At 47.1% G+C, this 26597-nt stretch overlaps 1 protein-coding gene across 1 annotated transcript; it reads left to right on the top strand.

The window, feature by feature from the left end:
* Window positions 1–594: 594 nt before the first annotated feature.
* Window positions 595–26054, top strand: Gja3 (gap junction protein, alpha 3). Its single transcript, NM_024376.3, has 2 exons — window positions 595–793; window positions 24664–26054. Exon 2 carries the CDS (start codon window positions 24681–24683, stop codon window positions 25929–25931), a length of 1251 nt encoding a protein of 416 aa, NP_077352.2. The 5' UTR covers window positions 595–793; window positions 24664–24680; the 3' UTR covers window positions 25932–26054.
* The last annotated feature ends 543 nt before the right edge of the window (window positions 26055–26597 follow it).

Here is a 26597-nt window from a genome sequence, read left to right as displayed (position 1 = left end):
TTCCCCAACACTTCCGGCCATGCCAAGTCTCAAGCGCCTTGGAACAAGTTATGAAAAAAAAAAAATTAGAATCCGTGGAGCTGTCGGCTAATTTGTGTCCGCCTGGAAGCAGGCTGGTGGCCGCTATTTATAGCTTGTTGCCCGCGGGGGCGTCTCTACTGGCCAGGGAGGGACGGAATTCCGGCCATGGCTCGCCCGAGGAACAAGTCTGCATCCCCAGGCGGCGACACCCGGGCTCGACCGAGGCGCCCTCCGGACGCCCACGCAGTCAGCGCCCAGGCTGCCATGGCAGTAGGTTGTGCCTTGAGCCCCGGCTGATCACTCCAGCCATGCAGGACCGGACCCTGGGGTGTCTGTGGCCCGGAGCCCCGGTCCTACACCTGCCGCGGATCGGCCGAACTGCGGGAGCCGGGACGAGGAGCGCGCGTGGTGCGCACTGGGGTGCAGGTGACGCCCGAGGATGCGGGCGCGCGAGGAAGGAGCAGGTGTTAGCTTCCCCAGACTGGATCCCGCCGAGGGGCTCGCGGGGGCGTGGCCTGCGGGAGGCGGGAAGGCGTGGCCGGCAGGATGGGAGGTGGCGAGGGAGTGGCAGGGCGGCGGGGCAGCGGCGTGGGGCACCAAGTGCGGTGCGTACCGCGGCGGTGGGGATGGCGGCCGGGGCGGAGAAGCCCGGCCCTGGCGCGGGGCGCTCGTGGGAAGAAGGGGCGCCGCACGAGTGAAGAGGGAGCCTCCTTTACAGAGCAGGCCGAGCCCGGCTGGGCGAGGAGCGCCGGTGCCGCCGCGGCAGAGCGGGGTAAGGCAGAGTGGGAGCCCCAGGGCCATGTTGGGGACCTGGCTGCACCGGGGGTGGCCGGACTCGGCGCTGCCATCCCTGGGCAAGGCCCTGTTGCTCCCTGAACTTAGGAGGCTTTCGTGATCCTTTGGATTGTTGTGGGGTGCTGTAGGCTGGGGAAGCTGAACCTTGGCAAACTTTGATAAACTTTGGGAATGATTACTCTTCTTCTAGGCTCCTAAAGACCTGGGCGGAGCGCCTGCTCTCTTTGGTGGCCGGCCGAAGCTGGGTGGAGATGGTTTTCTCAAAGATAGTATGCCCTTGGGTTGGGGAAAGCAACCAATCAAATCTCCAAAGAGCAGGGATCCTAAGGTCCTTTTTGCAGCCGCCCCAACTACAGGCAGTGGCCTGCAAGTGTCCCCTTAAGTTCGTAGTGTTATTGGAGAGAAACAAGGTGGGCTCACTTTGCTCGTAAGAAACTTTTTGAAGTTTATATTTTCTTTTACTTTAGTTATTAATACCACAGCCCAACTTCTTGATCTATACGTGTGTGATGGTGTGCCCGAGTAAAGAATGTACGTGTTCAGAAGAGCGCCCTTAGCTGCATTCTACAACAATCGTCTAGACTTGTAGTGTCATTAAATTCCAGTGGCTGGGCAGCTGTTTGCTTTCTGTCCACTCTTTACACTGGTAACTAGAATTCGCCCTCTTGATCAGCCGTCTTGATTCCTGAATATTTGTGAAAGGGACGCCAGCTCTCCAGTTTTCGTTTTGTCAAGATGCCCCCAAAATGTGCCACTTAACAGCAGTTGTATAAAACAGCCGGGAAGTGAATTGGGCACAGGCTCTCCCCGAGCACTCAAAGCTACAGTGGTTTGTAATCTGTGAATCACTTCACACACTGCCCTTCTGTGGGGCGGTGAAATATATTGCAAGACAAACATGGAAAGATTAAAGTGGAGTAAGGGAGGGACTTTTCTAAATATCAGTTGTGTTCGAAGTAAAAATGAGCTAACTTGGCACAAAGTCTCCTGGCTCAGCAGTCTGGCCTCTGTTGAGATAAGCATCAAACAGGGCATCACTCTGCCCTGTAGTGTGAAGCCGTTTACAAAAAAAAAAAAAAAAAAAAAAAAAACGGTCCCGTGGGGACAGGCAGTGAAGTTTGCTGACCAGCACGTGGCTGGAAGTGGTCGGGTTTTAAAACGGCAGGAAACAAAAGTTGGCTCTGTCGATAAGGAAAGAATTTTAACCAAATTTCCTGAACGATACTAACATGTCAGGTTTTTCTGTTCATTTTTCATAGCTAAGTGACACATGATGGGTTTGAAATGTCCTTGCGGCCCAGCCTGGTTTATGGAGGTAACTGGAACTACACCCTGGCCTGCTTGAACACTTGCCGATTAGTACCTAGGACACACAGCCTTAGGCTCTTCACCGCTTCACGGTCCCAAGTACATTGATAAACACTCACATCCGTAGCTTGCCAGCATGTGTGAGGACATTCAGAGGACTGATTTGTGCAGAAAGCCTGGTCCTAGGATCTGGATGTGAAGAAACCCAGCCAAACTCAGCTGGTGGCCGGACTCACCGGTGTCTGTTCATCCTTCTGGGGGTCCCCAGGACTAGGTAGCCAGGGTCCGAATTGTATTTCTATCAATTTCCCCCATGCCTGCCTCTTCCACAGCCTACAAACCAATCTCCGGAGGCAAGGACCACAGTCTTGGTACCTGAGTGTTCACAGCACATACACAGCTACACACAGGAGGCACTAGATGTTTCCTGGAGAGAGAAAAGCACCCACTATGGCTCACGGGGCCATAAGAGCACATGGGAACAGTCTGCTTGCCGTTCCAGTATAATGCATAAAGGCAAGAAAATAATAGATATCATCTACATTTTCCCTCGTAGTAATGTACGAGGTGGGAAAATCCCCCTCCATGGTAATTAGATTGTCCGGAGCTGGCTTTTTAAAAACCGCTCACAAGTGTGACTGGCTGGAGAGTTGTTTTTATACTTGTGTATTTTATCTTTTTGTTTTTGTTTTGTTTTTGAGACAGGGTCTTTGAGACAGTATCCCTGGCTTAACCTAGAACCCTCTGTGTAGACAAATTGGCCTTCAAACTAACAGAGACCTATCTGCCTTAACCTCTGAGAGCTGGTCACCCCCCCCCTTTTTTTGGCTTTTTTTTAATTGAATATTTTCTTTACTTACATTTCAAATGTTATCTTCTTTCCTGATTTTCCCTCTGGAGTCCCCCTATCCCTTCCCCCTCCCCCTGCTTCTGTGAGAGTGTTCACCCACCCACCCACTCTCTCCCTCCCATCTCCCGCCCTGGCTTTACCCTATACAAGGACATTGAGCCTTCACAGGGCCAAGGGCCTCTCCTCTCATGAATGCCCCATAAGGCCATCCTCTGCCACATATGTGGCTGGAGCCATGGGTCCTTCCACGTGTACTCTTTGGTTGGTGGTGTAGTCTCTGGGAGCTCTGGTTGGTTAGTACTGTTGTTCTTATGGGGTTGAAAACCCCCTTCAGCTTCTTCAGTCTTTTCTCTAAGTCCTCCATTAGGGACCCTGTTCTCAGTCCAGTGGCTGACTGCAAGCACCTGCCTCTGTATTTGTCAGGCTCTGGCAGAGCCTCTCAGGAGACAGCTATATCAGGCTCCTGTCAGCATGCACTTCTTGGCATCCACAATATTGTCTGGGTTTGGTGACAGTCTATTGGATGGATCCCCAGGTGGGGCCATCTCTGGATGACCTTTCTCTCAGTTTCTGCTCCACACTTTGTCTCCATGTTTCCTCCTGTGAATATTTTGTTCTCCCTTCTAAGAAGGACTGAAGCATCCACTCTTTGGTCCTCTAACTTCTTAAGCTTCATATGGTCTGTGGATTGCATCTTGGGTAATTCAAGCATTGGGGCTAATAGCCACTTATCAGTGAGTGCGTACCATGTGTGTTTTTCTGTGATTGGGTTGCCTCACTCAGGATGACATTTTCTAGTTCCATCCATTTGCCTATGAATTTCATGAAGTCATTGGTTGTAATAGCTGATAGTACTCCATCGTGTAGATGTACCACATTTTCTGAATCCATTCCTCTGTTGAAGGACATCTGTGTTCTTTCCAGCTCTGTCTATTATAAATAAGGCTGCTATGAACAGAGTGGAGCATGTGTCCTTGTTATATGTTGGAGCATCTTTTGAGTATGCTGAGAAAGCATTTCACAAAATTCAACACCCCTTCATGATAAAAGTCCTGGAAAGATCAGCAAGTCAAGGCCCATACCTAAACATAGTAAAGGCAATGTACAGCAAACCAGTAGCTAACATCAAACTTAATGGAGAGAAACTTACAGCAATCCCACTAAAATCAGGGACTAGACAAGGCTGCCCACTCTCTCCCTACCTATTCAATATAGTACTTGAAGTCCTATCCAGAGCAATTAGACAACAAAAAGAGGTCAAAGGGATACAAATTGGAAAGGAAAAAGTCAAAGTATCACTATTTGCAGATGATATGATAGTATACCTAAGTGACCCCAAAAATTTTACCAGAAAACTACTAAGCCTGATAAATAACTTCAGCAAAGTGGCTGGGTATAAAATTAACTCAAACAAATCAGTAACTTTCCTCTACACAAAGGATAAACAGGCTGAGAAGGAAATTAGGGAAATGACACCCTTCACAATAGTCACAAACAATATAAAATACCTTGGTGTGACTTTAACCAAGCAAATGGAAGATCTGTATGACAAGAACTTCAAGTCTCTGAAGAAAGAAATTGAAGAAGATCTCAAAAGATGGAAGGATCTCCCATACTCCTGATTGACAGGATTAATATAGTAAAAATGGCCATTTTGCCAAAAGCAATTTACAGATTCAATGCAATCCCCATCAAAATTCCAACTCAATTCTTCAGAGTTGAAAAGAGTACTCTGCAAATTCATTTGGAATAACAAAAAACCCAGGATAGCAAAAACTATTCTCAATAATAAAAGAACTTCTGGGGGAATCACCACCCTGACCTCAAGCTGTATTACAGAGTAATAGTGATTTAAAAAAAACAAAAACAAAAAACAAAAACAAAACAAAAAAACTCTATGGTATAGGCACAGAGATAGGCAGATAAATCAGTGGAATAGAATTGAAGACCCAGAAATGAACCCACACACCTATGGTCACTTGATCTTTGAAAAAGGAGCTAAAACCATCCAGTGGGAAAAAGAATTTTCAACAAATGGTGCTGGTTCAACTGGAGGTCAGCATGTAGAAGAATGCAAAGCGATTCATTCTTATCACCATGTACAAAGCTCAACTCCAAGTGGATCAAGGACCTCCACATCAAACCAGATACACTCAAACTAATAGAAGAAAAAGTGAGGAAGAGCCTCAAGCACACAGGCACAGGGAGAAATTTCCTGAACAAAACACCAATGACTTATGCTCTAAGATCATATGGGACCTCATAACACTGCAAAGCTTCTGTAAGGCAAAGGACACTGTCAATAGGACAAAAGGGCAGCCAACAGATCGGGAAAAGATCTTTACCAATCCTACATCTGATAGAGGGCTAATATCCAATATAATATCTATATACAAAGAACTCAAGAAGTTAGACTCCAGTGAATCAAATAACCCTATTAAAAAATGGAGTATAGAGCTAAACAAAGAATTCTCAACTGAGGAATATCGAATGGCTGAGAAACACCTAAAGAAATGTTCAACATCATTGTCATCAGGGAAATGCAAATCAAAACAACCCTGAGATTCCACCTCACACCAGTCAGGATGGCTAAGATCAAAAACTCAGGTGACAGCAGATGCTGGCGAGGATGCGGAGAAAGAGGAACACTCCTCCATTGTTGGTGGGATTGCAGACTGGTACAACCATCCTGGAAATCAGTCTGGAGGTGCCTCAGAAAATTGGACATTGAACTACCAGAGGACCCAGCTCTACCTCTCCTGGGCACATGCCCAAAAGAGTGCTAGAGCAATAGCCTATGTCACCAATATTGGCTTTGTACTTCATTCTTTCATTTGAAGAATTATCCGTTTATTTAAACCATTTACGAACTCACGGTACAAAGTATGAAAATTGCTTGTTTTTTTTTTTCAGGCTACCCATCCCACTGTCTCTATACTAAATTAATGCTAGTCTATTCATGAAGATCTTTTTCTTATTACTTTAAAAATGAATATTTTAGCCGGGCATAGTGCCGTGTGCCTTGTAATCCCAGCACTTGGAACGCTGGGGCAGGGTTGTGGTGAGTCTGAGGACATCCTAGACTACATGAGTTCCCTGACAAGTTAAGCTGGAAAAAAAAGCAAAATATTTTGACATACAGTCTCTGTTTATTATGAAAGTGGACAATAATATTCTATAACTACTGAGGTGTGGAATTTGCTCACTAAGAGTAGAAATTTTTGCATTTAAAATGATGTTTCCAGTGCCAGTGTGAACAAGGTCACTGGGGTGTCCTTAATTCCTTTTAGGGAGTCTGCATATGTGTGTGTGTGTGTGTGTGTGTGTGTGTGTGTGTGTGGCGCGTGTGAGCCTCAGTACACACGGAGTAAGAGTTCCAGGCTGCAGCACCGATACCGCCTTTATAAAGTTGATCTAAGGTTATGCAGAGTCTGCGGATTGAACATGAGTGATCAGGCTTGTGTTACCTGGTGAGCCATCTCAGCAGCCAGGGGGAATTTTGATGGAAGTGCCCTGTTTTAGCCACCCTCACTGGCAAAAGCTTATAGTGGACTGAGACCTGTCTGTTTTAACGCATGTGCTCGAGTGCGTAGACTGTGGTAGGATGCAAAGGGCAACTTGTGGAACCTGAGCGGTCTGCCTGCTGCTTACCCCGAAAGGCACGTGAGAGGGAACGTGACCAAGAGTTGCAGGTGAGACTCCTTGCTGGGATTGGCACTGTGGGCTGTGCAACCTCAGGCAAATCTCAATACCCTCTCTGGGCTGCCACTTCCTGGGCTGTAAGTGAGGAAGATAAATGAGACACTTCTGAGCTTCTTAGTGCAACCACGCTATTTCTGTATGCCAGGTGCAGCAGGTAAGACTCCAGATGGCATCACTCTGGCTATACAGGGAAATTACCCTTTTTTTATTAAAAGACTTATTTATTTATTATATATAAGTACACTGTAGTTGTCTTCAGACATACCAGAAGAGGGCATCAGATTTCATTACAGATGGTTGTGAGCCACCATGTGGTTGCTGGGAATTGAACTCAGGACCTCTGGAAGAGCAGTCAGTGCTCTTAACCGCTGAGCCATCTCTCCAGCCCCAGAAATTACATTTTAATTGTTTACAGAGTCCGTGCTAGAAAAGCCAATCAGGCTGCCCAACTTAGGCATTTTAGGCATACCAAGAGCCTGCTGAGATCTCTAGTATATTAGAGCATCCCATGATTTCTTTACTGCAGTATATCCTTGCCCAAACCATCCCTTAGAAAGTACAGTGTTGGTAAGTCCCGTTTCATTTGAAGGTAATTACTTTTTCATTATTCAGTGGTTACTCTTGGAGGAAGAAGTGAAGCGAGTCCTTCGAAATTAACAAGCGATGTTTAGTAAAGTGTTTTGCTAAGTGACAATTCTATTGGGCTTCATGGATCTTTCACAGAAGTCATGTAAAGACCTGTGACGCCGTTGGGTAACTGGCACAGGAGACTGGAGAGTTGGCCAGGGTAGAAGATGGGATTCTGGATGGCGAAGGCTTCAGTGTGACACGGGACAGTGAGCCTTGAGGCATGGCCAGTTGTTATCTTTCTGTTGATGTTAGAGCTCTGTAGAAAAGGCCACTTAAAGCTGATTCCCAGAGAGGATATTTATTTTGTTCAAGCATCTCAAGAAGATAGAATTCGATTTAAAAAGTAAGTGTATTGTTAAGTTGCCCTTCTTTAAAGCAGTAAAGACCTTTATTTTTTAAACATTTTTTTTTTTAGATTTTTGCCTGAATGTATGTATGTGCATTATGCATACTTGCCTGGTGCCCTTGGAGGTCAGAAGGGGGCATGGATGCCCTGGAATTGGAATTATGGATGGTTGTGAGCCACCATGTGGGTGCTGGGAACCTTTGAAACCACTGTCCTCTGAAGAGCAATAGCACTTGTAGCCATGGAGCCATCTCTCCAGTCCCAAGACCTTTATATTGAAATGAGCACTTGTTTCCACTACTTACAAATTAATATGAGCTCTCACTGCAGCCAGGCGTGGTGGTGTCCCTGCAGTCCCAACTACCAGGGAGGCTGAGGTAGATTGTTCCAGCACAGGAGTTCAAAACCATGCTAAATAACATCAAGACAAGTGCTTGCCTTGCAAGCATGAGAATTTAATACCTAGACCCTGTGTGTCAATGCCGGGCAGGAGCCTGGAGAGGTGGCTCAGAATTTGCTATGCTACCCTGGGAGCCTGAGTTTGGTTCCCTAGCACCCACATAAAAAACCAGGTGTGGCCATGATCATGCCCATGTTCTGTCAGGGACAGAACAGGGGGAGTCCCTGGGGCTTGCTTCAGGTTCAGGGGGAGACCCTGACTAAAGAGAGTAAAGTGGTTAATGACAAAACAAGACACATAGCCACATAGCCTCTCTGGCCTCTGTGCATATACTGATGTATATCCACCCCTTAATACATACATTAAACACCAAAAAAGTTAATTAAAAAAGAGGTTCAGTATGGTGTCGCACACTTGTGCACTTAGTGGTGGAGAAACAGACATGGGGATACGTGAGACTTGCTGGCCAGCCAGTCCCTTCTCCTTGCTGAGCACCGATAAGAGACTCTGTCTCCAAAGGAGTGACACCCAAGATTGTTCTCTGGGACACACGTACACACAGTCACAGTAAAATAAGGTTAAAAACAATTCTCACCAGGCTTTCACATTCCAATAGGTCGGAAATGAAAACTGATTCAGAGGTGAAGTGATCATACCAGGATTCCTGCACTTAGCCCAGTGTCCACTGAGGAGCGGCCACCCCTCAGGCCATCAGAAATGAGTGAGAGCTCCCCTTGGCAGGAGCCTAAGAAACAAGACGAGAGGAGGTGCTTCCTGTGCAATTATTTCAAAAGTCACCCACGTAGGTTGGAAGTATAGCTTCAGGACCAGGATGCAGCTCAGTGGTTGTGTGCTTGACTGGAGAACACTCAATTCCGGTCTGATCTCCACCAGGAGGTGAGGAGAAGCAAACTGTATACACATGAACTTAAAAGAGTAGAATTTAAATATAATCTTGTCTCTCTGGAGCTCTATCCTTTGACATCAGAATGATATTCTGACAGTGATCGGGCGATAGATTGGGATGGAAATGTGGACAAAGAACTGTTTATAATTTCATTACATCATGGATTCTAGGAGAAAGTGGTCTTTGAGCATGACAGGATTTAAAAGTTAAGTAAAAATTCAGGAGTGGTAGCAGTCAGAAGCTACCTGGCTGGAGCAGGGGAACTGGCACAAGTTCAAGGCCACCATGGACTACAAAGTGAGACCTTGTCTCAGTAAATACACTAAGGGGCTGGAAACCCGGCTCCATATTTAAGAGCTTGTGCTGTTCCTGCAGAGGACCAGAGATCAGTTCCCAGCACCCACGTCTGGCACAGCCACCTATAATTCCAGTTCCAGGGCACTTGAAGCTTTCTTCTGTCCCCCACGGCACCTGTATACACACACACACACACAAACACACACACATGCCTACACACAAATGCATACACACATATATACATGCATGCACACACATACACACATGCACACACACATATACACAAACATACACATGCACGTACATGTGCTTGCGTATATACGCAAGCATATGCCTTTTTAAAAAATCTTTAAAAAATAGTATAAGTTTGATAAAGAATATGCATTTTTTTTCCACATAAAATAAGGGCTAGAGAGCTGGACTCTAGTAGTTAGGAGCACTGACTAATCTTCCAGAGGTTCTGAGTTCAATTCCCAACATGGTGGCTCACAACCATCTGTAATGGGATCCAGTGCCCTCTTCTGGTGTTCTGAAGACAGCAACAGTGTACTCACATACATAGAATAAATAAATAAATCTTTAAAAAAAAAAAAAAAAGATGGCAGCATCCTGCTAGCAGAGTGATGTTTCCCAACCACTAACAATGATTTCCCAAAATGGAGGGGTTAGAAACAATAACTACATTTACCCTAAAGCAAAGACTGCCCTTGTATGTATCGTTTATAGTAATAGTGCTAAATAGCGAAACGGGCATTCTCTTTAAGCATATCAAAGTTGGTTCCAAAAGAGAAAACAAACAAAAACACGTATGAAAGACAGCATTTTAAATTATAAACTTCAGTACAAGCACCACTGGACTTAGTATTTTTTGTTGTTGTTGTTGTTTTGTTTGGCTTTTTGTTTGTTTGTTTTGGTTAGTTGGTTTTTGTTTTGTTTTGTTTTTTTAAAGAGATTTATTTATTTTTATTTATATGAGTACACTGCAGCTGTCTTCAGACACACCAGAAGAGGGCGTCAGATCCCATTACAGATGGTTGTGAGCCACCATGTGGTTGCTGGGACCTGAACTCAAGACCTCTGGAAGAGCAGTCAGTGCTCTTAACCGCTGAGCCATCTCTCCAGCCCAGGTTTGGTTTCGTTTTAAGACAGGGTCTCACTATGTAACCTTGGCTGGCCTGGAGCTCACTCTGTAGATCGGGCTAGGCTTGAATTAACAGAGATCCACCTGCCTCTGTCACCCGACTGCTGGGATTAAAGGTGTGCTCTACCCCGGCACACCTTAGAAATCATAAGCTAACATTGCAATTAATTTGTTAACAATTTAAAAATGTCTAGGAAGTGGAAATTTTCCTGAAAGACAAAATTGACAAGAGAAATAGCAAACCCACATGTCAAGAACTATTAATAAAGTGGGAATCTACTCAAATCTTCCTGCCACCTTTTGCAGAGAAAGACACTAGTCCCAGACACCTGTAAGAGACTTCCTTACACAAGATGCTTCAGAGAATTTAACCTTTTGGGCTTAATAATTTATATGTCAAAGTATAATGACAGTACAAAAATTGGTCCATCTGACACATGAATAAATGAATCTAAAGTAAATGATAGAATGTGAGTGTTCTTGACTATTACTTGTAAGTCATGATACAGACACCCCGGAAGTGCTATGATCATCAGCTAAAGCTCAAATATATTCAAAAAGAAGAATATTAAATCCAGGACTGAGTGGTAATGTTGAATGACACGGGAAGCACAGAATCTGTAGCCAGCCAGGACCAGATGCTGCCTTAGCCCGATAAAAGTGAACACGTGATATTAAAGACACGTGTAAGCAGCCATGCTAGTACACGCCTGTGGTCTCAGCCTGTAGGACATAGAAGCAGGAGGGCCCGACGTTCAGAGCTAACTTCAACTACATAGTGAGTTCGAGGTCGGCCTGAACAACATGAGGCCAAGTCTCAAATTATAAAAGAAATCAAAGCAGTAGTCACACGTTAGAAGCATTTGTGTTGAATTCATGGTAGATGTCACCATGCTACCTTGTCTATTTGGTCCAAAACAGCATGAAAAAGAGATAACAGGAAGCCAGATATTGTGTTTCAGGGTTGTGATTCCAGCAGTCCGGAAGCACAGGGCTAGAGAAATAGCCCAGCAGCTTAGAGCACTGGTTGCTCTTCCCAAAGACCCAGGTTCAATTTCCAACACCCACATGACAGCTTACTACTGTCTGTAGACTCCAGTCCCAGGGGATCTGACATTCTCTCCTGGCCTCCTTGAGCACCAGGCCAGCATATGGTACATGAACATACATACAAACAAAATATCTATATCTATATCTATCTATATAAAACAAGGGGGAAGGGGCTGAGGCAGGAGAATCACAAGCTGCAGACGAGTCTCAGAGTTAGGCATAGTGTCAGACAAATAGGAAGAATTAGGAAGGGCAACCATCTGTGTTTAATAGCAGATATGTTGAGTCTGCATAATTAGTGAACCCAGAGGGACCTCCTGCTAGCTCTGTCTAGGACTTCCTAACAGACTGCTGCATACAAGATTGAAACCTAACAGGAATAACCAGGCTGGGTGTAAAGGTCCCTGTCAGGCACAGAAGGCCCTGGGTACATTCAAATCTCATTGAAGAAATGATGGCCAAAAATAGTCAAGATACATTTGGAGAACAAGGCTGGGAGTCCTGAGCCAGGAATCAGGCGTAGTCAACCCTGGTTATCTGCTGGGGATGGGAAACAGGACCCACATGTCCTTACGGAAGTCCATGATGCTCAAACCCTACCTGTGAGACGTGCCATGTTGTGTGTACACATATCGCGACTTCCAGTACCCAGCACACATTAGTGTGATGTAAAGAGTTTCCATAATGTATGATTTAGCAAATCATGATAAGGATGTCTGTATATTATAGACGCAATTTATAAACTATTTCTCTTCTGAGAGTCTGGAAGGCCAACTGTACTGTCTCAAGGAGGAAAGCTTGAATGAGTAAATAAGGGACCTGAGACATTAGTAGTAAAGTCTTTCCATTTTTCCATGACTAACGAGTTTACTAGATCAGCCCATTTATAGCTGGTTCATATTTGTGAAAAGTTCAGCCCACCAGTTCCCTAGGAGTATATCCCAAATCAGGGGCAGCAAAAAATTATTTCCTAAACCACCCTCCCCCTCTCTCTCAAATCCAGGCAGACATTACTAGCTGAAAATAGAACTCTGGATTATAGGACCCTTAAAATTCCACTTGGTGGTGTGCCAGGCCATCTCACACACTGCATACAAAATTGCTCTCTCTAACCCTGCCCGAGTTATATTAGCTCTGTAATGTTATTGTAAAAGGGAATAAAGAATGCTACACACTCGGTCTTTCAACTCCAATACCATTCTGTGGTCTTAGGAAATTCTGCGCTTCCTAAGACTGGAGTATTGGCTCAGGGGTTAAGAACACTGTTGCTGGGGCTGGGGATTTAGCTCAGTGGTAGAGCGCTTACCTAGGAAGCGCAAGGCCCTGGGTTCGGTCCCCAGCTCCGAAAAAAAGAACCAAAAAAAAAAGAACACTGTTGCTCTTGCCCAGGACCCAGGCTCAACTCCCAGCATCCACATGGGGCTCACAGCCATCTGTGACTTCAGTCCCAGGGCACCTGACACACTCTTAGGACCTTCAAGAGCATCATACGTGCACTTGATGTGCATACACGCATACAAAACATTCATACACATAAAATAATAAGTAAATCTTTTAAAAAAAAAACATCTAAGCCTTTCAGTCAGCTGCCTGTGGGTCCCCTGTTCTCACTCTGTAGACATCAATGAGCTCCAGATTCAGATGCCAGCCACCTTCCTTCTGTCCCTGACTGATCTAATTTACTCTAAAATTTTCGTTTATTTATTTATTTTTACTTTGACTTTTTTTTTTTAAAGCTAGGGTCTCCACAATATCCCCGGGTGGTGTGGAACTTTTAATCTCCTCTAGTCTCTAAAGTGCTGGGGTTACAGGAGTGTGCCACCACACCCAGCTTGGACGTTTTAAATACCTTCTGCTTGGTGACAACTCCCAGATGGGACCTCAAGCTTGGACACTTGCCCACCTAAGGCGTTTCAAGCTTCATGTGTCCCAAATAGAATTCACAATCACCATGCTCTTCCCTGTTGACCCTCCTCTGATGGCCCACCTTGGAAAAGAGCATATTTGTTCCTCTAGTTGGAGTCATGAGCTCCATTGTCCTCTCCAGACAGGCTGGTCTGCTTCAGTCTTCCGAATGTCGCACTAGCGTGATCAGGCAGGCTCAGCTGTCTCACCACCTGTCCTGTGGGCAGTGACCTCCTTAGATGGCAGCAAGGGAGGTAGGTGGTCCTCACTAGAGGCCCTCTAAGCTTCTGTGCTGTCACTCCCTTCAACCCCTCAAAAGTCTTTCCATAAATGAGAACCAGGTACCTGTCCCTCCTGCTGCAACCTGGCTTCTCCTGGCTTACTGTGCCCTCATCCCATCCTTCATGCCTGGTAGGGACACTCAGTCACTTCCTGGAGTGCTCTGCTCTGCACTTGAGGCCCTCTGTTTGGTTTCCACAACCATGTCTCTGCCTTACGTGTCTCCTCTTGCCCTCGGGCCATGAGGACCCCTGTTTCCAACTTCTGTTTCTGGTAGTTTGACTTGACTTGTGCTGTGAGGACGGGTTTAGTCCCAAGAGTGCTCAGCCCTGAGAGGCCCAGAGTAGAGCAGCAGTGGCAGCGGCAGCGGCGGCAGCGTTTCTCCGGGCTGTGTTCTGCCCTTGGCTGCAGCCTGTGGGTGTGTTCTCAGCAAACTTATCCTCCTGGGAACTGAGGTTTGACCTCACTGACAGAGTCTCGTCTACACTTCAGGGAAGGTTTCTTCCCACAGTTGCTCTCTCCACTGCTGTTGGGAAAGAAGGCTCCTTATGTCTTGACCCCCAATGTTCCTATTGACTCCACCCTCTGATGTCCTATATCCATGGCTTCCATGGCTTGAAAACACCTTCAGCGGGGCCCTGACCCTCTGTGACAGAGCTGACTCCTCCTTTAATTATGGTTTATTAAGTAAGTGCCCATTTATTCCCACCTACTGCCTTGTAACCTCATGATTAGACTCTCCATTCCTACCTTCCTGCTAGTCTGGTCATTTGAGGACTGTTGGTAGCCTCCTCCTTCTGAGATCAAAGGGTCTTGGGCTTCCATGTTGAACACTCTTTTAAAATGTTGACACAGAGTTCATCAAAGCCCTCTATGGCCCTTAGTGCTGTGCTGGCTTCTGATTCAGGAGTGATATTCCTGTGTCCCTTTGTCCTCAAGTCCCTCCCAGGTTCCTGTGACACCTGCTAGCCCCGTTTTGACTTTAGACACTGTAGGAGATGCCTGACCACTCCTAAGCTACTACATCCCCAGCTACGCAAGAGGCTGAGGCAGGAGAATTACAAGTTTGAGGTCAGCGTGGGCTACAGAGTAAGGCCTTGTCTTTAAGCCAAAAGAAAAGAAATAGAGAGAAGAAAAGGGGGAGGGGTTTGTGAACTAACTTTCTACAAAATTGAATGGAAATGAAGACTTGGAACAGTATGGAGGAAAGAAAGATCATTTCTCAGAGCACAGACTCCAAGAACTTAAAATCCAAGTGCACTGACTTCTCTGGAGACCCTCATCTGACCTACAGTCAAGGCACAACACCCTTCTGGGTTTCATCCTTAGTGAGTCTTCGTGTCTTCCCTACCTCACCCAATCCAATACCACCTTCCCACACACGGTCCCAGGCCCCTCAAAGGGAATCATCCTTCCATGTCTTTTCTTGGTCTGACTTCAACATATACACACTGGACACAGCAATAGTTCTGCGGTGTCCCCAGTCTTCAGTCTCTGTTGCCTGTTACACAGCACACGGCTGTACCTGCGATGTGCTCAGTAATGTGGGTGCAATATGGGTAGAGCATCTGGCTTTACTGAGGAGTTAGGGGGCCACATAGTCACCGCTTTCTAACCCCAGCTCTGATACTGTCATACCAGGTCACACCCATCCCACTTCTGTGGCTCCGCTGTCTTCTATCAAGAGGCAGCACTCTAAACCCCAGCTCTAGTTCTGCTTCTCCCCCAGCTTTCCCTCGGTGCTCATCTGAGTATTAACCACCCATCTCTCTGAAATCCCTCTCCACACATAGTTGGGTGTGGTGGCCTGCCTCTGTGGTCACAGCCCGAGAGAAGCTGAAGTTGGCAGATTGACGCTGGGTGCTTGTCAGCTGAGGCTTCAGCAAAACAGCAAAACAAAACAAAATGCAAACCGACAACAGTGAAAACAAAGGAGGAGGAGAGAGGACCCAGAAGTTAAGAGCTTCTGTGGCTCTTAGAGAAGCCAGGGTTCAGTCCCCAGCAGCCACTTAGTGTCTCACAACCATCTGTAACTCCAGCTCCAGGGGATCAGATGCTCTCTTCTGGCCTCTTCAGATGCCAGGCATGTAACTAAGACATACAGACTAAGTCAGGGTTTCTCTTGTTGTGATGAAATGTCATGACCAAAAGCAACTTGGGGAGGGCAGGAACCTGGAGGCAGGAGCTGATGCAGAGGTCGTGGAAGGATGCTGCTTACTGGCTTGCTCCCCATGGTTTGCTCAGCCTGCTTTCTTAAAGAACCCAAAACCACAGACCAGGGATGGCTCCACCTACAATGGGCTAGTGCCTCCACCATCACGCACTAATTAAGAAAATGCCCTGCAGGTTTGCCTGCAGCCTGATCCTACGGAGGCATTTTCTCAGTTGATGCTCCCTCCTTTCAGATGACTCTAGCTTGTACCAAGCTGACATAAAAGAAGCCAGGACACACAGACACAGACACAGACACAGACACAGACACACACACACACACACACACACACACACACACACACACACACACACTCACACACTCACACACTCATACACATAAAATAAATCTTTAAAAAAATCCATTTTCTTTCCTTTTCTTCTTTTGCTTTTCTTTGTATCTCTCTCTTTCTTTTTGTCTCTCTCTACTTTTGTTTTTAAACTCAGACCCTCCTGAATTCAATGTCCTGAATGTGAGGGCTTCAAGACATTTCAGATGGGTAACACATTAGGTTACAGAGACAGATTTTTTTTTTTTTGGTTCTTTTTTTTTTTCGGAGCTGGAGACCGAACCCAGGGCCTTGCGCTTCCTAGGTAAGCGCTCTACCACTGAGCTAAATCCCCAGCCCCAGAGACAGATTTTGAAAAGATGTGTTATATCTTAAACTGTCCACCAAACCTGTGCATCAGAAATAAACCCCAGGCTGCCCCAGAACAGCCACCATTTGATCTGACTGGAAAATCAACAGATCCCAAAGGCCCCCAGTGAAAATTACATAACTGTTGAAAAGAAATAGAGCTGCCAAGCGCCAGGAAAGCAGCCGGGAGACTTGAGAACCGAAGGCCTGTTTGGTGCTCAGTGACATAAGGTTAAGGCTGCTGTTGTTTGCAGCATTTTGTAGCAGTACAATAGGCAACTCAGGTTCCTGAGGCTAGCCTCAGACTCACCAAGTAGCCCAGGTTAGCACTCAACCTCTGCTATTTCTGCCTCCAGTTCGCAGGTGCTAGAATTATGTACTTGGGTCACCGTGTCTGGCCTTCAGTTGTTGTTGTTGTTGTTGTTGTTGTTGTTGTTGTTGTTGTTGTTTTTCCAATTAAGATGTACCAAGTAGACCAGGTACCATTTCACAGAGATAAATGTCACCTCCAGGCGGGATGTAGCCCCAGTCCCTACCTACCACCATCATAGATCAGTTCCACCTGTTCTGACGACTGCCACAGGTTGATTTTTGTCACAGTGTGACTACAGAGCTTAGGAATACAAACTAAAGCATGCCGTCCCCGGTGATGCAATCTTATCAGACCCTGTTGCTCTGTGGTCTGTCAGGCACCACGGCGTTGCTATGCAGCATGCGACTGTTTAAAGTGCTGTCATAACGCTGGGTGCAGCATCCTGTCATTAAACTGTACGTGCCTCACAGAGCTAAGCAGTTCCCATCTATGAAGAGAATACACTCGGGTCGCCTTCGATATCAAGCAGCCACATATATATACCTGAGGCACACTGCTCACAGGGTAGTCTCAAGAGTGGGGTGCTGACATCAGCTGAGCGACAGAGGGGAAGCAAGAGAAGCTGGGTCCCACAGTCCCCTCCAGGGGCCTGCCCACATTTATCTGAGAACTATCCCTTTGGCACAGGGACAGCAGGGCTTGTCTTGGCCTTTTATTCATTATCCACATTTTCAGAACTGGTGGTGGGCCTTCAGGACTTCAGTTCCCAGCAGCCTTTGTGTTTTGTCTGCTCATCACAGGTGCAGTTAAAGTGCGGGAGGGAGGGAGCAATAGAAGGGATTGGCTGGTTTGTTTCCAAAACTGGAGCTTCAGAAGACAAGAGGCAGGGCCGTAAGTCTCTGGCTTGTTTGCGTCTTGATGTTTTGAGACAGGATCTTACTCTGTTCCTGGCTGGCTTGGACCTTACTATGTAGCCCAGGCTAGCCTCAGACTCATGGCAATCCTCCTCCAGTCTCCCAAGTGCTAGAATTACAGGCAAGAGCCTGGTTTTGTTTTCCATACACATGCACACACATTTGTGCATGTTTATGTGTGTACAGTTGTGCTTACTCATGTGCACATGGTTGAACATACTCTTGTGCGTATGTGGCCTGAGGTGATCTGTAGTGTGTAGAGGCCAAAGGATAACCCTGGTGTCATCCTTAGAAATGACATGTACTTTCTTTGAGCCAGGGGTTCTCGTTAGTGTCATAGCCCAGTGGTCAAGCAAGACCGACTGGCCAGTGAGCTCCCGGGGTCCTCTGCCTCCCCAGTGCTGGGGTTGCAAGCACGGGAGCCATTACACCTGCTGTCTCCATGGGTTCTGGGGATTGAACTCAGGGCCTCATGCTTACAAGGCGAGCCCCTTACAGGCTGAGCTAAAGCTATGGCTCCATGTCTTCCTCATTTTGTGAGACCACGTCTCTCGGTGTACCCAGTCTGGCCTCAGTCTACTGGGTCCTAGGATTACCGAACTGCTCCATCACATTTGGCAATGGCTGTGAATTTTGTGGTTACACATGTGACTTACTGTTATGGAAAGGAAAGAGAGGAAGCACCCTATTATCAGTAACCATAACTCCTTCGGTGTGGCTCCTTCCCTTCTCTGAGAGCATGTCTGTGTGCGTGAAGTGACAGCATCAGGCTGTGCCTGTCATTTGTCATTACAGCAGTAGTGTTTCTTTGTGTCACTGGCATGCTTAAAATTATACTTCATTAGTATTAGTATATGACATATACTAATATTTATATATATTATATATCAGTAGTTAGGGATCATGTGAATTTCGTTTTTCAGTAATTATAAATGAACCATAATTTTTCATTTATTCCTGGCCTTATTACTCTTTTGTCTACAGGTAAGAAAAAAAAATGTAGCCTGAACCAATGGTGGGTTTTCCTCTGGTTATAAAAAATATGGAAGCAGTTGGCAAGGTTGATTTAGCAGCCTTGTAGTGTGCCAGTGATGATCTTGACACTTTCTTGACTCTGCCCTTAGTCTTACTGACTAATGCTTACAAGGTGGCTGCCCATCTCCACATATCTTAGGGTTTCCACTGCTGTGAAGAGACACCATGATCAAGTCATCTCTTATAAAGGACACATTTCATTGGAGCTGGCTTACAGGTTCAGAGGTTCAGTCCATTATCATCATGGTGGGAAGCATGGAGTCATACGGGCAGACATGGTGTTGGAGAAGGAGCTGAGAGCTCTACATCTGGATTCACAGGCAGCAGGAGGAGAATGGATCCCACAGAAGGCTTAGCCTAAGTATAAGAGACCTCAAAGCCCACCCCATACAGTGACACGCTTCCCCCAAACAAGGCACGCCTACTTCAACAAGGCCACACCTCCTAATAGCGCCACTCCCTATGAGCCAACCCTTCAAATACGGAAGTCTATGAGGGCCACTGCTATTCAAACCACCACACCAGGCACCATGCCTGAGCTCAACTTGGGAGTACAAAAAACAGTCTTTTCTTAGAAAGCCAACCCTGGTTGGAATGACGCTCGGCAGTTAAGAACATGTGTTGTTCAGGCAAGGTCCTGAGTTCAGGTCTCAGCACTGGTGGCACTGGGCCTGTGGCTCACAGCCGCCTGTATTATAGCCCCACCTCTTGACAGGACTGTGGGATTTGTCAGGGGATCTGTATACCTTCTTCTGAACTCTATGGGCATCTGCACCGCCCCCACGCACACACACAGCACACACATATATACATAGTTAAAAATAAAGCAAATTGTTTAAAAAAGAAAAGCAAAGCATCCCAAGAAGTTTCCCAGAAGAATTCTTAAACTTCATGCACATCCCTCTGCTGGGATCAGCCCCACCCTTCTCCCATGACCTAAGGACTTGAGTTAGGCTCCTTATTGAAACCTTGGTAAGGGACCTTCCTGATACTAAGGGTACTCGGGCAGGTGAGTACCCTTCTTTTTAGGGACAGTTCTGAAGGATGAGTAGATTTAGGGCTGACTAGAAGAGAAGACAGTGGGAGCTAGAAAGGATCCCTGCCATCTCCCATCTCTCTTATCATCAGCAGGGAGTGGCTGCTTCCTATACAGCAGTTTAAGTCCTTGAAGAGCAATGCTTTACCTTCTAAAAACGTCAGAGCAATGTGTGTCACCACAGGGACAGGGGCTGTGGGATTTGTCAAGAGTAAGATTTTGTTTTCTATCTTGACCCGATAAGCAGAAAACTGGAAGAGTTCTTGAAGCTAGTATTTAGCTGTTTCTTTAGACTGCTAGTAAGTGAAGTTTTATTTAATTCCAAGCCTATTCTTAAAGATTAGCATCGAGGCTGGAATATGAACTAGAGAGAGGGCTCAGTTCCCAGCACATACATAATGGTTCACCGCCATCTGCAACTCCAGTTCCAGGGAACTTGACACTCTTTCCTGTCCACTACAGGTACCAGGCATGCGTGAGGTATACAGACATGCGGGCTAAACTTTGATACACATAAAATAAATCTTTAGAAAATTAGTAAAAATAAAAAAGAAGGCTCAGAGGATAAGATAAAGGAGTTTTCTGCCAGGCTGGTCTACCTCAGTTGGATCCCACGACCTACAGTGTAGAAGAGGTCCAACTCCTGAGAATTCCATTCTGGCTTCCACTGAAATAAATAATTTTTTTTTTTTTGGTTCTTTTTTTTGGAGCTGAGGACCGAACCCAGGGCCTTGTGCTTCCTAGGCGAAATAAATAATTTTTAAAAATCTTAGACCTATTCATTTTCTAAATTCCTGTGCATGAATGTTTTATCTACATGTGTGTCTATGTACCATGTGAGTTCCTGGTGCCCACAAGGCCAGAAGAGTGGGTACATAGGATCTCCTGGGAATGAAGTTATGGACTTGCCATGTGTGCCCTTGGAATCAGACGTGGGTCCTTAACTACTGAGCAAATTCTCCAGTTCAAATGTGTGTGTGTGTGTGTGTGTGTGTGTGTGTGTGTGTGTGTGTGTGTGTGTGAAGTTCCCAAGTACCTTCCATGCTGCTGTTCACTTTATATTTTTCAAACTGGATCTCTTACTGGACACAAAGCTCTCCAATAGGGTAGGCTTGCTTGCCAGGAGCTCCAGAGATCTATGCACTCCCCTCCCAGCCTGGCATTAGAATTCCAGACATGTACAACCAAGCCTGCCCTTTTGCATAGGTTCTGGGGATTTGAACTTGGGTCCTCATGCTTGTGAGGCAGACACTGTACTCACTGATTGTCACTTAACATCTTAAAATTCCAAGTGAAGCACTTTCTGGGTTCTGCTTGCTGCTGGTGAAAAGCTCTCAGGGAGAACTTTCCCTCGGGATGGAGACCCTCCAACTCCAAAGACCAGACCGAGACACCACAGGATGCAATCAGCAAGAGGATTTGGTTTATTGTCGGGATACACAGGCACAGGCACCTGCGGGCGCTTCAGTCACTCGGGGGACTGGCGCGCCCCATGGAACCAAGGATGGGCTTTTATAGGATTTTGGGGAGCAGCTAATATGGCAAGGGTTTAGCCCGGGGGCAAGTTTCCTAGCTACCTTCCAGAAACATAACGGCTGACTCGGCCCCCCAAGGGTTCAGCCCGGGGGCAAGTTTCTTAGCTACCTTCTTGGAACATAACGACTGACTCGGCCCCCCACCAGGGTGTGGGACCTCTCCTGGGGCTTTTTTTCATTGTCAGGTGCTCAACCGAAGTCGTCCTGTTGCCAGGCCTTCAACCAAACATATCTTGCTTGGCAGCCGCTGTGTACTCAGTGTTCTAACCTTTCCCTGAACCAGTCATCTTAAGTACAGCCTTGCAAAATGGCGTTACTGCTGCTAAGCTGGGGTCTTTCACTGGAACATACTCTTTCAGCCGTGATGGTTTTCCTCACTGCGGAGAGGCTGTGAGAACATGGGAGCTGTCTCTTCACTGAACTCCCTCACGTGCGTCTGGTCCCAGTGAGCAGCAGCAATGAAGAAACTCTTCCTCTCTCTGTCCCCTATGCTTCTCACAGAAGGCCCACATCTTCCTCCCTCACCCCTGTGTGTGGATACATGGCTGTTCCTGCTTTCCCTTTTCTCATTGTTGCAACAAAATACTGACAAAAGCAGTTTAAGCACAGGATGGTTTGATTTGGGCTCTTAATTCAAAGGTTCATATACAATCCATCATGATGCACTTGTGTTGGCAGGAGCTTCTGCTGGCCCTTTTGCACCCACAGTGAGGATGCTACTACTCAGCCCTTTCCTCCTTTTCCTTCAGCCCAAGAAACTAGCCCATGCAGTGAAGCTGCCTCCATGTGCAGTGGGTCTTCTCACTCCAGTTAAGCTCACCTAGAAACTCCCTCACGCCTGGAGGTTTACTTCCTGCTGCTTCAGCGTCTCACCAACTTGACGAGATTGAGCATCGTGGTTAGGCCTTCAGTGACCAAGCTCACAGGGAGAAGGCCTCCTGCCCACAGACTTTGCTGGGAGTGTGCTCCAAAGCCCCTGGGCCTCTTCCCCTTGTCTTTGGCTAGTATGCTAATACTTATACGGTATCGTGTGTGTGTGTGTGTGTGTGTGTGTGTGTGTGTGTGTGTGTGTGTGTGTGAGACTCCCTAACACCAGCAGCTCAGTGGGGACATGTTGTGTGCCCACTAATGCTTTTGAGTGACTATTGGACTGGAGCCTTGGTCCCAGCGAGGTAGCCATGGCCAGCCAACTCTGGGTGCTTCTTGAGCTGTCCCATCCAGTGTTGTCCAGGTATCTGGTTTGGGCTTCTATGGCGGCCACAGAGATTGCACACGTGATAGGTGAGGTGATCTTAGGTGGTCTGTTAATTACTGCAATAGTGAGACAATTGACCCTTTATCAGTTGTTTCCTTCTTCATGGTGGCCCTAACTCCCAGCAGACTGACCCAACGAGAGGGTTTTGTCTTTGTGGGGTTTCCCTAAACAATGCAATATCACTGTGTTAGCCATCTTTCTCATCACCATGGCAAGATAGCAGAAAGACAGCTTACAGGAAGAATACCCATTTAGCTCATGGTTTCAGAGGGTCCAGTCCAGTATGGCGATGGGACATGGAAGAGGAAAGTAGCTCACATTGTAACCTATGTCCTGCTGCCTTCCTACGTTCCCCTTTTTCCCTCTGTTCAGTCCTCCAACCCATTCGGATGCTGCTGTCCACACACAGGGGTGGGTCTTGCCCTCCTCGGTTCATCGCCCCTGGAAATACCCCTCAGTCACACCCAGAGGTGAGTCTCACCTGTCTCCCAGGTGATTCTAAATCTGGATAAATTGACACTGGAGATTAATCACCACACCACCTATGAGATGATCTGAAGTGTACAGCAGGGTGTGACAGGTTCTGTGCGACACCACACAGTGGTATTTATCGTCTGTGAAGAAGCTGGAAGCCAGTCACCTTTGCCGAGGAAGTTTTTATGTGCTTGTTTTTGGTATTTCTTTTGTCTGTAAGCCCCATGTATCCCAAGCTGGTCTCAAACTTACTGTATGAGCCAAGGGTGATCTGGGCCTTCCGCTCTCCCACCTGCGCCCACTAGTGCCAAGGTTAAGGTGTTTGCCCACTCACCTCACCCCCTTCTAAGCCTCTTCATCCTTTTTTGGATAAAGAATGTTTAATCAGTGGTTTTGCCAAACAATATCATCAAGTAGAATGCTATCAGTGGTTTGTTAGTTTGTTTGTGTTGAGACAGGTGTTGATATGTAGTCATAGATGTCCTGGAAAGGGCTAAATAAAGCAGATAACTGAACTTTTGACAACCCTCCTACCTCCTGAATAATGCCAATGTATTTTTTTCTTAAAGCTGCCCTTTATTTCTGGTATGCCTGCTTTTATAGTACTCGAACTATTACTTTATAATAGTAGAAGAAAGCCTTAATTTAAGCGTTATAAAGAAGAAAAAGAAAGTGGATGGTAGGTGAGGTGGTTGATTAGCAAGGCGAGAATTTCGACAGTGCCCCAGAAGGGCAGCCCTTTGCAAATGTTCTCTAATGTCATGGGAACAGAAAGGCCCAAGTCAGGAGTTAGCCAAGCCCCTAGCTGTATTCGAGTCATTCTGGAGAGAAGGAACCCAGAGTTAGAGGCAGGGGACTCATTCCTCGTTCCTTCACCCCCATTTTCTCCAGCCCTGAAGTGAAGGGTGGGGGGTGGTCAAGCCACTCACACCAGCACTTGCTTACTGTGACATCTATTGAGTAGTATCAGAGATTGGTGCCAATGTCACCTGCCTGGCGAGACAGGATATGTACAGTGTCTGTGGGGATTGGCTCTAAGACCCACACAGATTCCAAAATCACCAGTATCCAGGCCCCTCCTATAAAATGGCAAAGTATTTGCAGAGAACCTATCCCATCCCTTTGTAGTGCATCGTCTCTGGATGCATTGAAATACCGAATACAAGGGAAATGCTATGGAAATTGTTACCATACTGTATTGTCTGAGGGATAAGGACAAGAAAATGCAGATACAAAGCAATCGCTACCACCCCACATTTCAAATTAATTACTGTTATTGTGTATCTATATGTACAATATATGTGGTGCCATGGCCAGTGTGTAGGGGTCAAGGACAACTTTCAGCAGTCAGTTCTGTTCTTCCAAGTGAATTCCCAGGATCTAACTCAAGTTGTTAGCACAGCTTTACCACTAAAGAAGGGTGGTGGTGGTGGTGGTAATAGAAATACAAGGAATTACTGGGGGTGGGGGAGGGACAGGCTCCTTGGTTTGGGGATTACATGTAGTCTACTCCAGGCCTCCACTTGCTTCAGATCTGAAGTTGGTGGGACCAGAAGCAACACTGCCCCAATGCTGCGCTGACCTGCTCTCCCCAGTCTTAACAGCTATGCTTCCCTTGCAGGTTAGCAGTCGGGAGCAATGGGCGACTGGAGCTTCCTGGGGCGGCTGCTGGAGAATGCGCAGGAGCACTCTACAGTCATCGGCAAGGTGTGGCTGACCGTCCTGTTCATCTTCCGCATTCTGGTGCTGGGGGCGGCAGCCGAGGAGGTGTGGGGTGATGAGCAGTCGGACTTCACCTGCAACACACAGCAGCCAGGCTGTGAGAACGTCTGCTACGACCGTGCCTTCCCCATCTCGCACATTCGCTTCTGGGCGCTGCAAATCATCTTCGTGTCCACGCCCACCCTCATCTATCTGGGCCACGTGCTGCACATCGTGCGCATGGAGGAGAAGAAGAAAGAGCGGGAGGAGGAGCTGCTGAGGAGAGACAACCCTCAGCACGGCCGTGGTCGGGAACCAATGCGTACAGGGAGCCCGCGGGACCCGCCACTGCGCGATGACCGTGGCAAGGTGCGCATCGCAGGCGCGCTGCTGCGGACCTACGTCTTCAACATCATCTTCAAGACGCTCTTCGAAGTGGGGTTCATCGCGGGCCAGTACTTTCTATATGGCTTCCAGCTGCAGCCGCTTTACCGCTGCGACCGCTGGCCCTGCCCCAACACCGTGGACTGCTTCATCTCCAGGCCCACGGAGAAGACCATCTTTGTTATCTTCATGTTGGCTGTGGCCTGTGCGTCACTGGTGCTCAACATGCTAGAGATTTACCACCTGGGCTGGAAGAAGCTCAAGCAGGGAGTTACCAACCACTTCAACCCAGATGCCTCAGAAGTCAGGCACAAGCCCTTGGACCCCCTATCCGAGGCCGCCAACTCTGGCCCTCCCAGCGTCTCCATTGGGTTGCCACCTTATTACACACACCCTGCCTGTCCCACAGTACAGGCAAAGGCCACAGGGTTTCCTGGGGCCCCACTGCTACCAGCAGACTTCACAGTGGTGACCCTAAACGATGCGCAAGGCAGAGGCCACCCGGTCAAGCACTGCAATGGCCACCACCTGACGACAGAGCAGAACTGGGCCAGCCTAGGGGCAGAGCCGCAGACTCCAGCCAGCAAGCCCTCTTCAGCAGCCTCCAGCCCTCATGGCCGCAAGGGGCTCACTGACAGCAGTGGCAGCAGCTTAGAGGAGAGTGCCTTGGTGGTGACACCAGAGGGAGAGCAGGCTTTGGCGACCACAGTGGAGATGCACTCCCCACCGTTGGTCCTCCTGGACCCAGAAAGGTCCAGCAAGTCCAGCAGCGGACGAGCCAGACCAGGTGACTTGGCCATCTAGCCACAGTCTCTCCAGATACCTTTATAAACCTTCTCTTTACCCCTTAGAAACCAAAACCAAACCAAACCAAAACAAAACAGAACCAAAAAGCATTTCAAATCAACAGGTAGAAAGAGAAAAAACAAAAACAAAAAACCTGACAGTGCTGGAGTCCCCTGAGGGAAACACTGAACAAACTGGATCGGTCTGGTTTTAATGCTTGCTGTTTTTGTCTATATGGGATAGAGTGGGGGTGACACCAGCATGTCTGAGATCTAGGTGGGGGGAGGGGACCCGGCTGTTGGCCTTTAAAGATGTTCCGAGCAGTGTTTGCTCTTGCTGCACCTCCTCCATCTGCAGTTACTATTCTGTGGTGATGAAGCAACAGGTGCCAGCAGCCCTTCGGTGGGGGGACAATTGGGCTTCCATTCCTAAGCTCTCCAAGCAGCGCAGAGAGCCACAGAGGCACTTAAGGTCTATCTCCGTTTGATAGTTTTAACTTAGAGTTGAATTTCATTTTGGGATATTTGCCAAACTGTACTAAAAAAAGACTTAGAGGGGATCTATCTAGTGTTGCTGAGCTTCTGGAGTTGCATGTGAAGTCGAGGACATCCAACTGCAGGCTGCAGGGCAAAGCGGAAGAGAACAGTTGTCCTCCAGTGCTGGTTCCGTGGGACAGGGCCACAG

The sequence above is a fragment of the Rattus norvegicus genome, chromosome 15 (genome assembly GCF_036323735.1).
Source record: "Rattus norvegicus strain BN/NHsdMcwi chromosome 15, GRCr8, whole genome shotgun sequence".
In the NCBI taxonomy this organism is placed as follows: Eukaryota; Metazoa; Chordata; class Mammalia; order Rodentia; family Muridae; genus Rattus; species Rattus norvegicus.
Note: the sequence above shows the minus strand (reverse complement) of the source record. Positions and strands in the feature narration are given on the sequence as shown.

Bases quoted from the DNA above. Each gene is read 5' to 3' on its own strand.
- Gja3 (NM_024376.3), top strand. From the start codon at position 24,681: ATGGGCGACTGGAGCTTCCTGGGGCGGCTGCTGGAGAATGCGCAGGAG.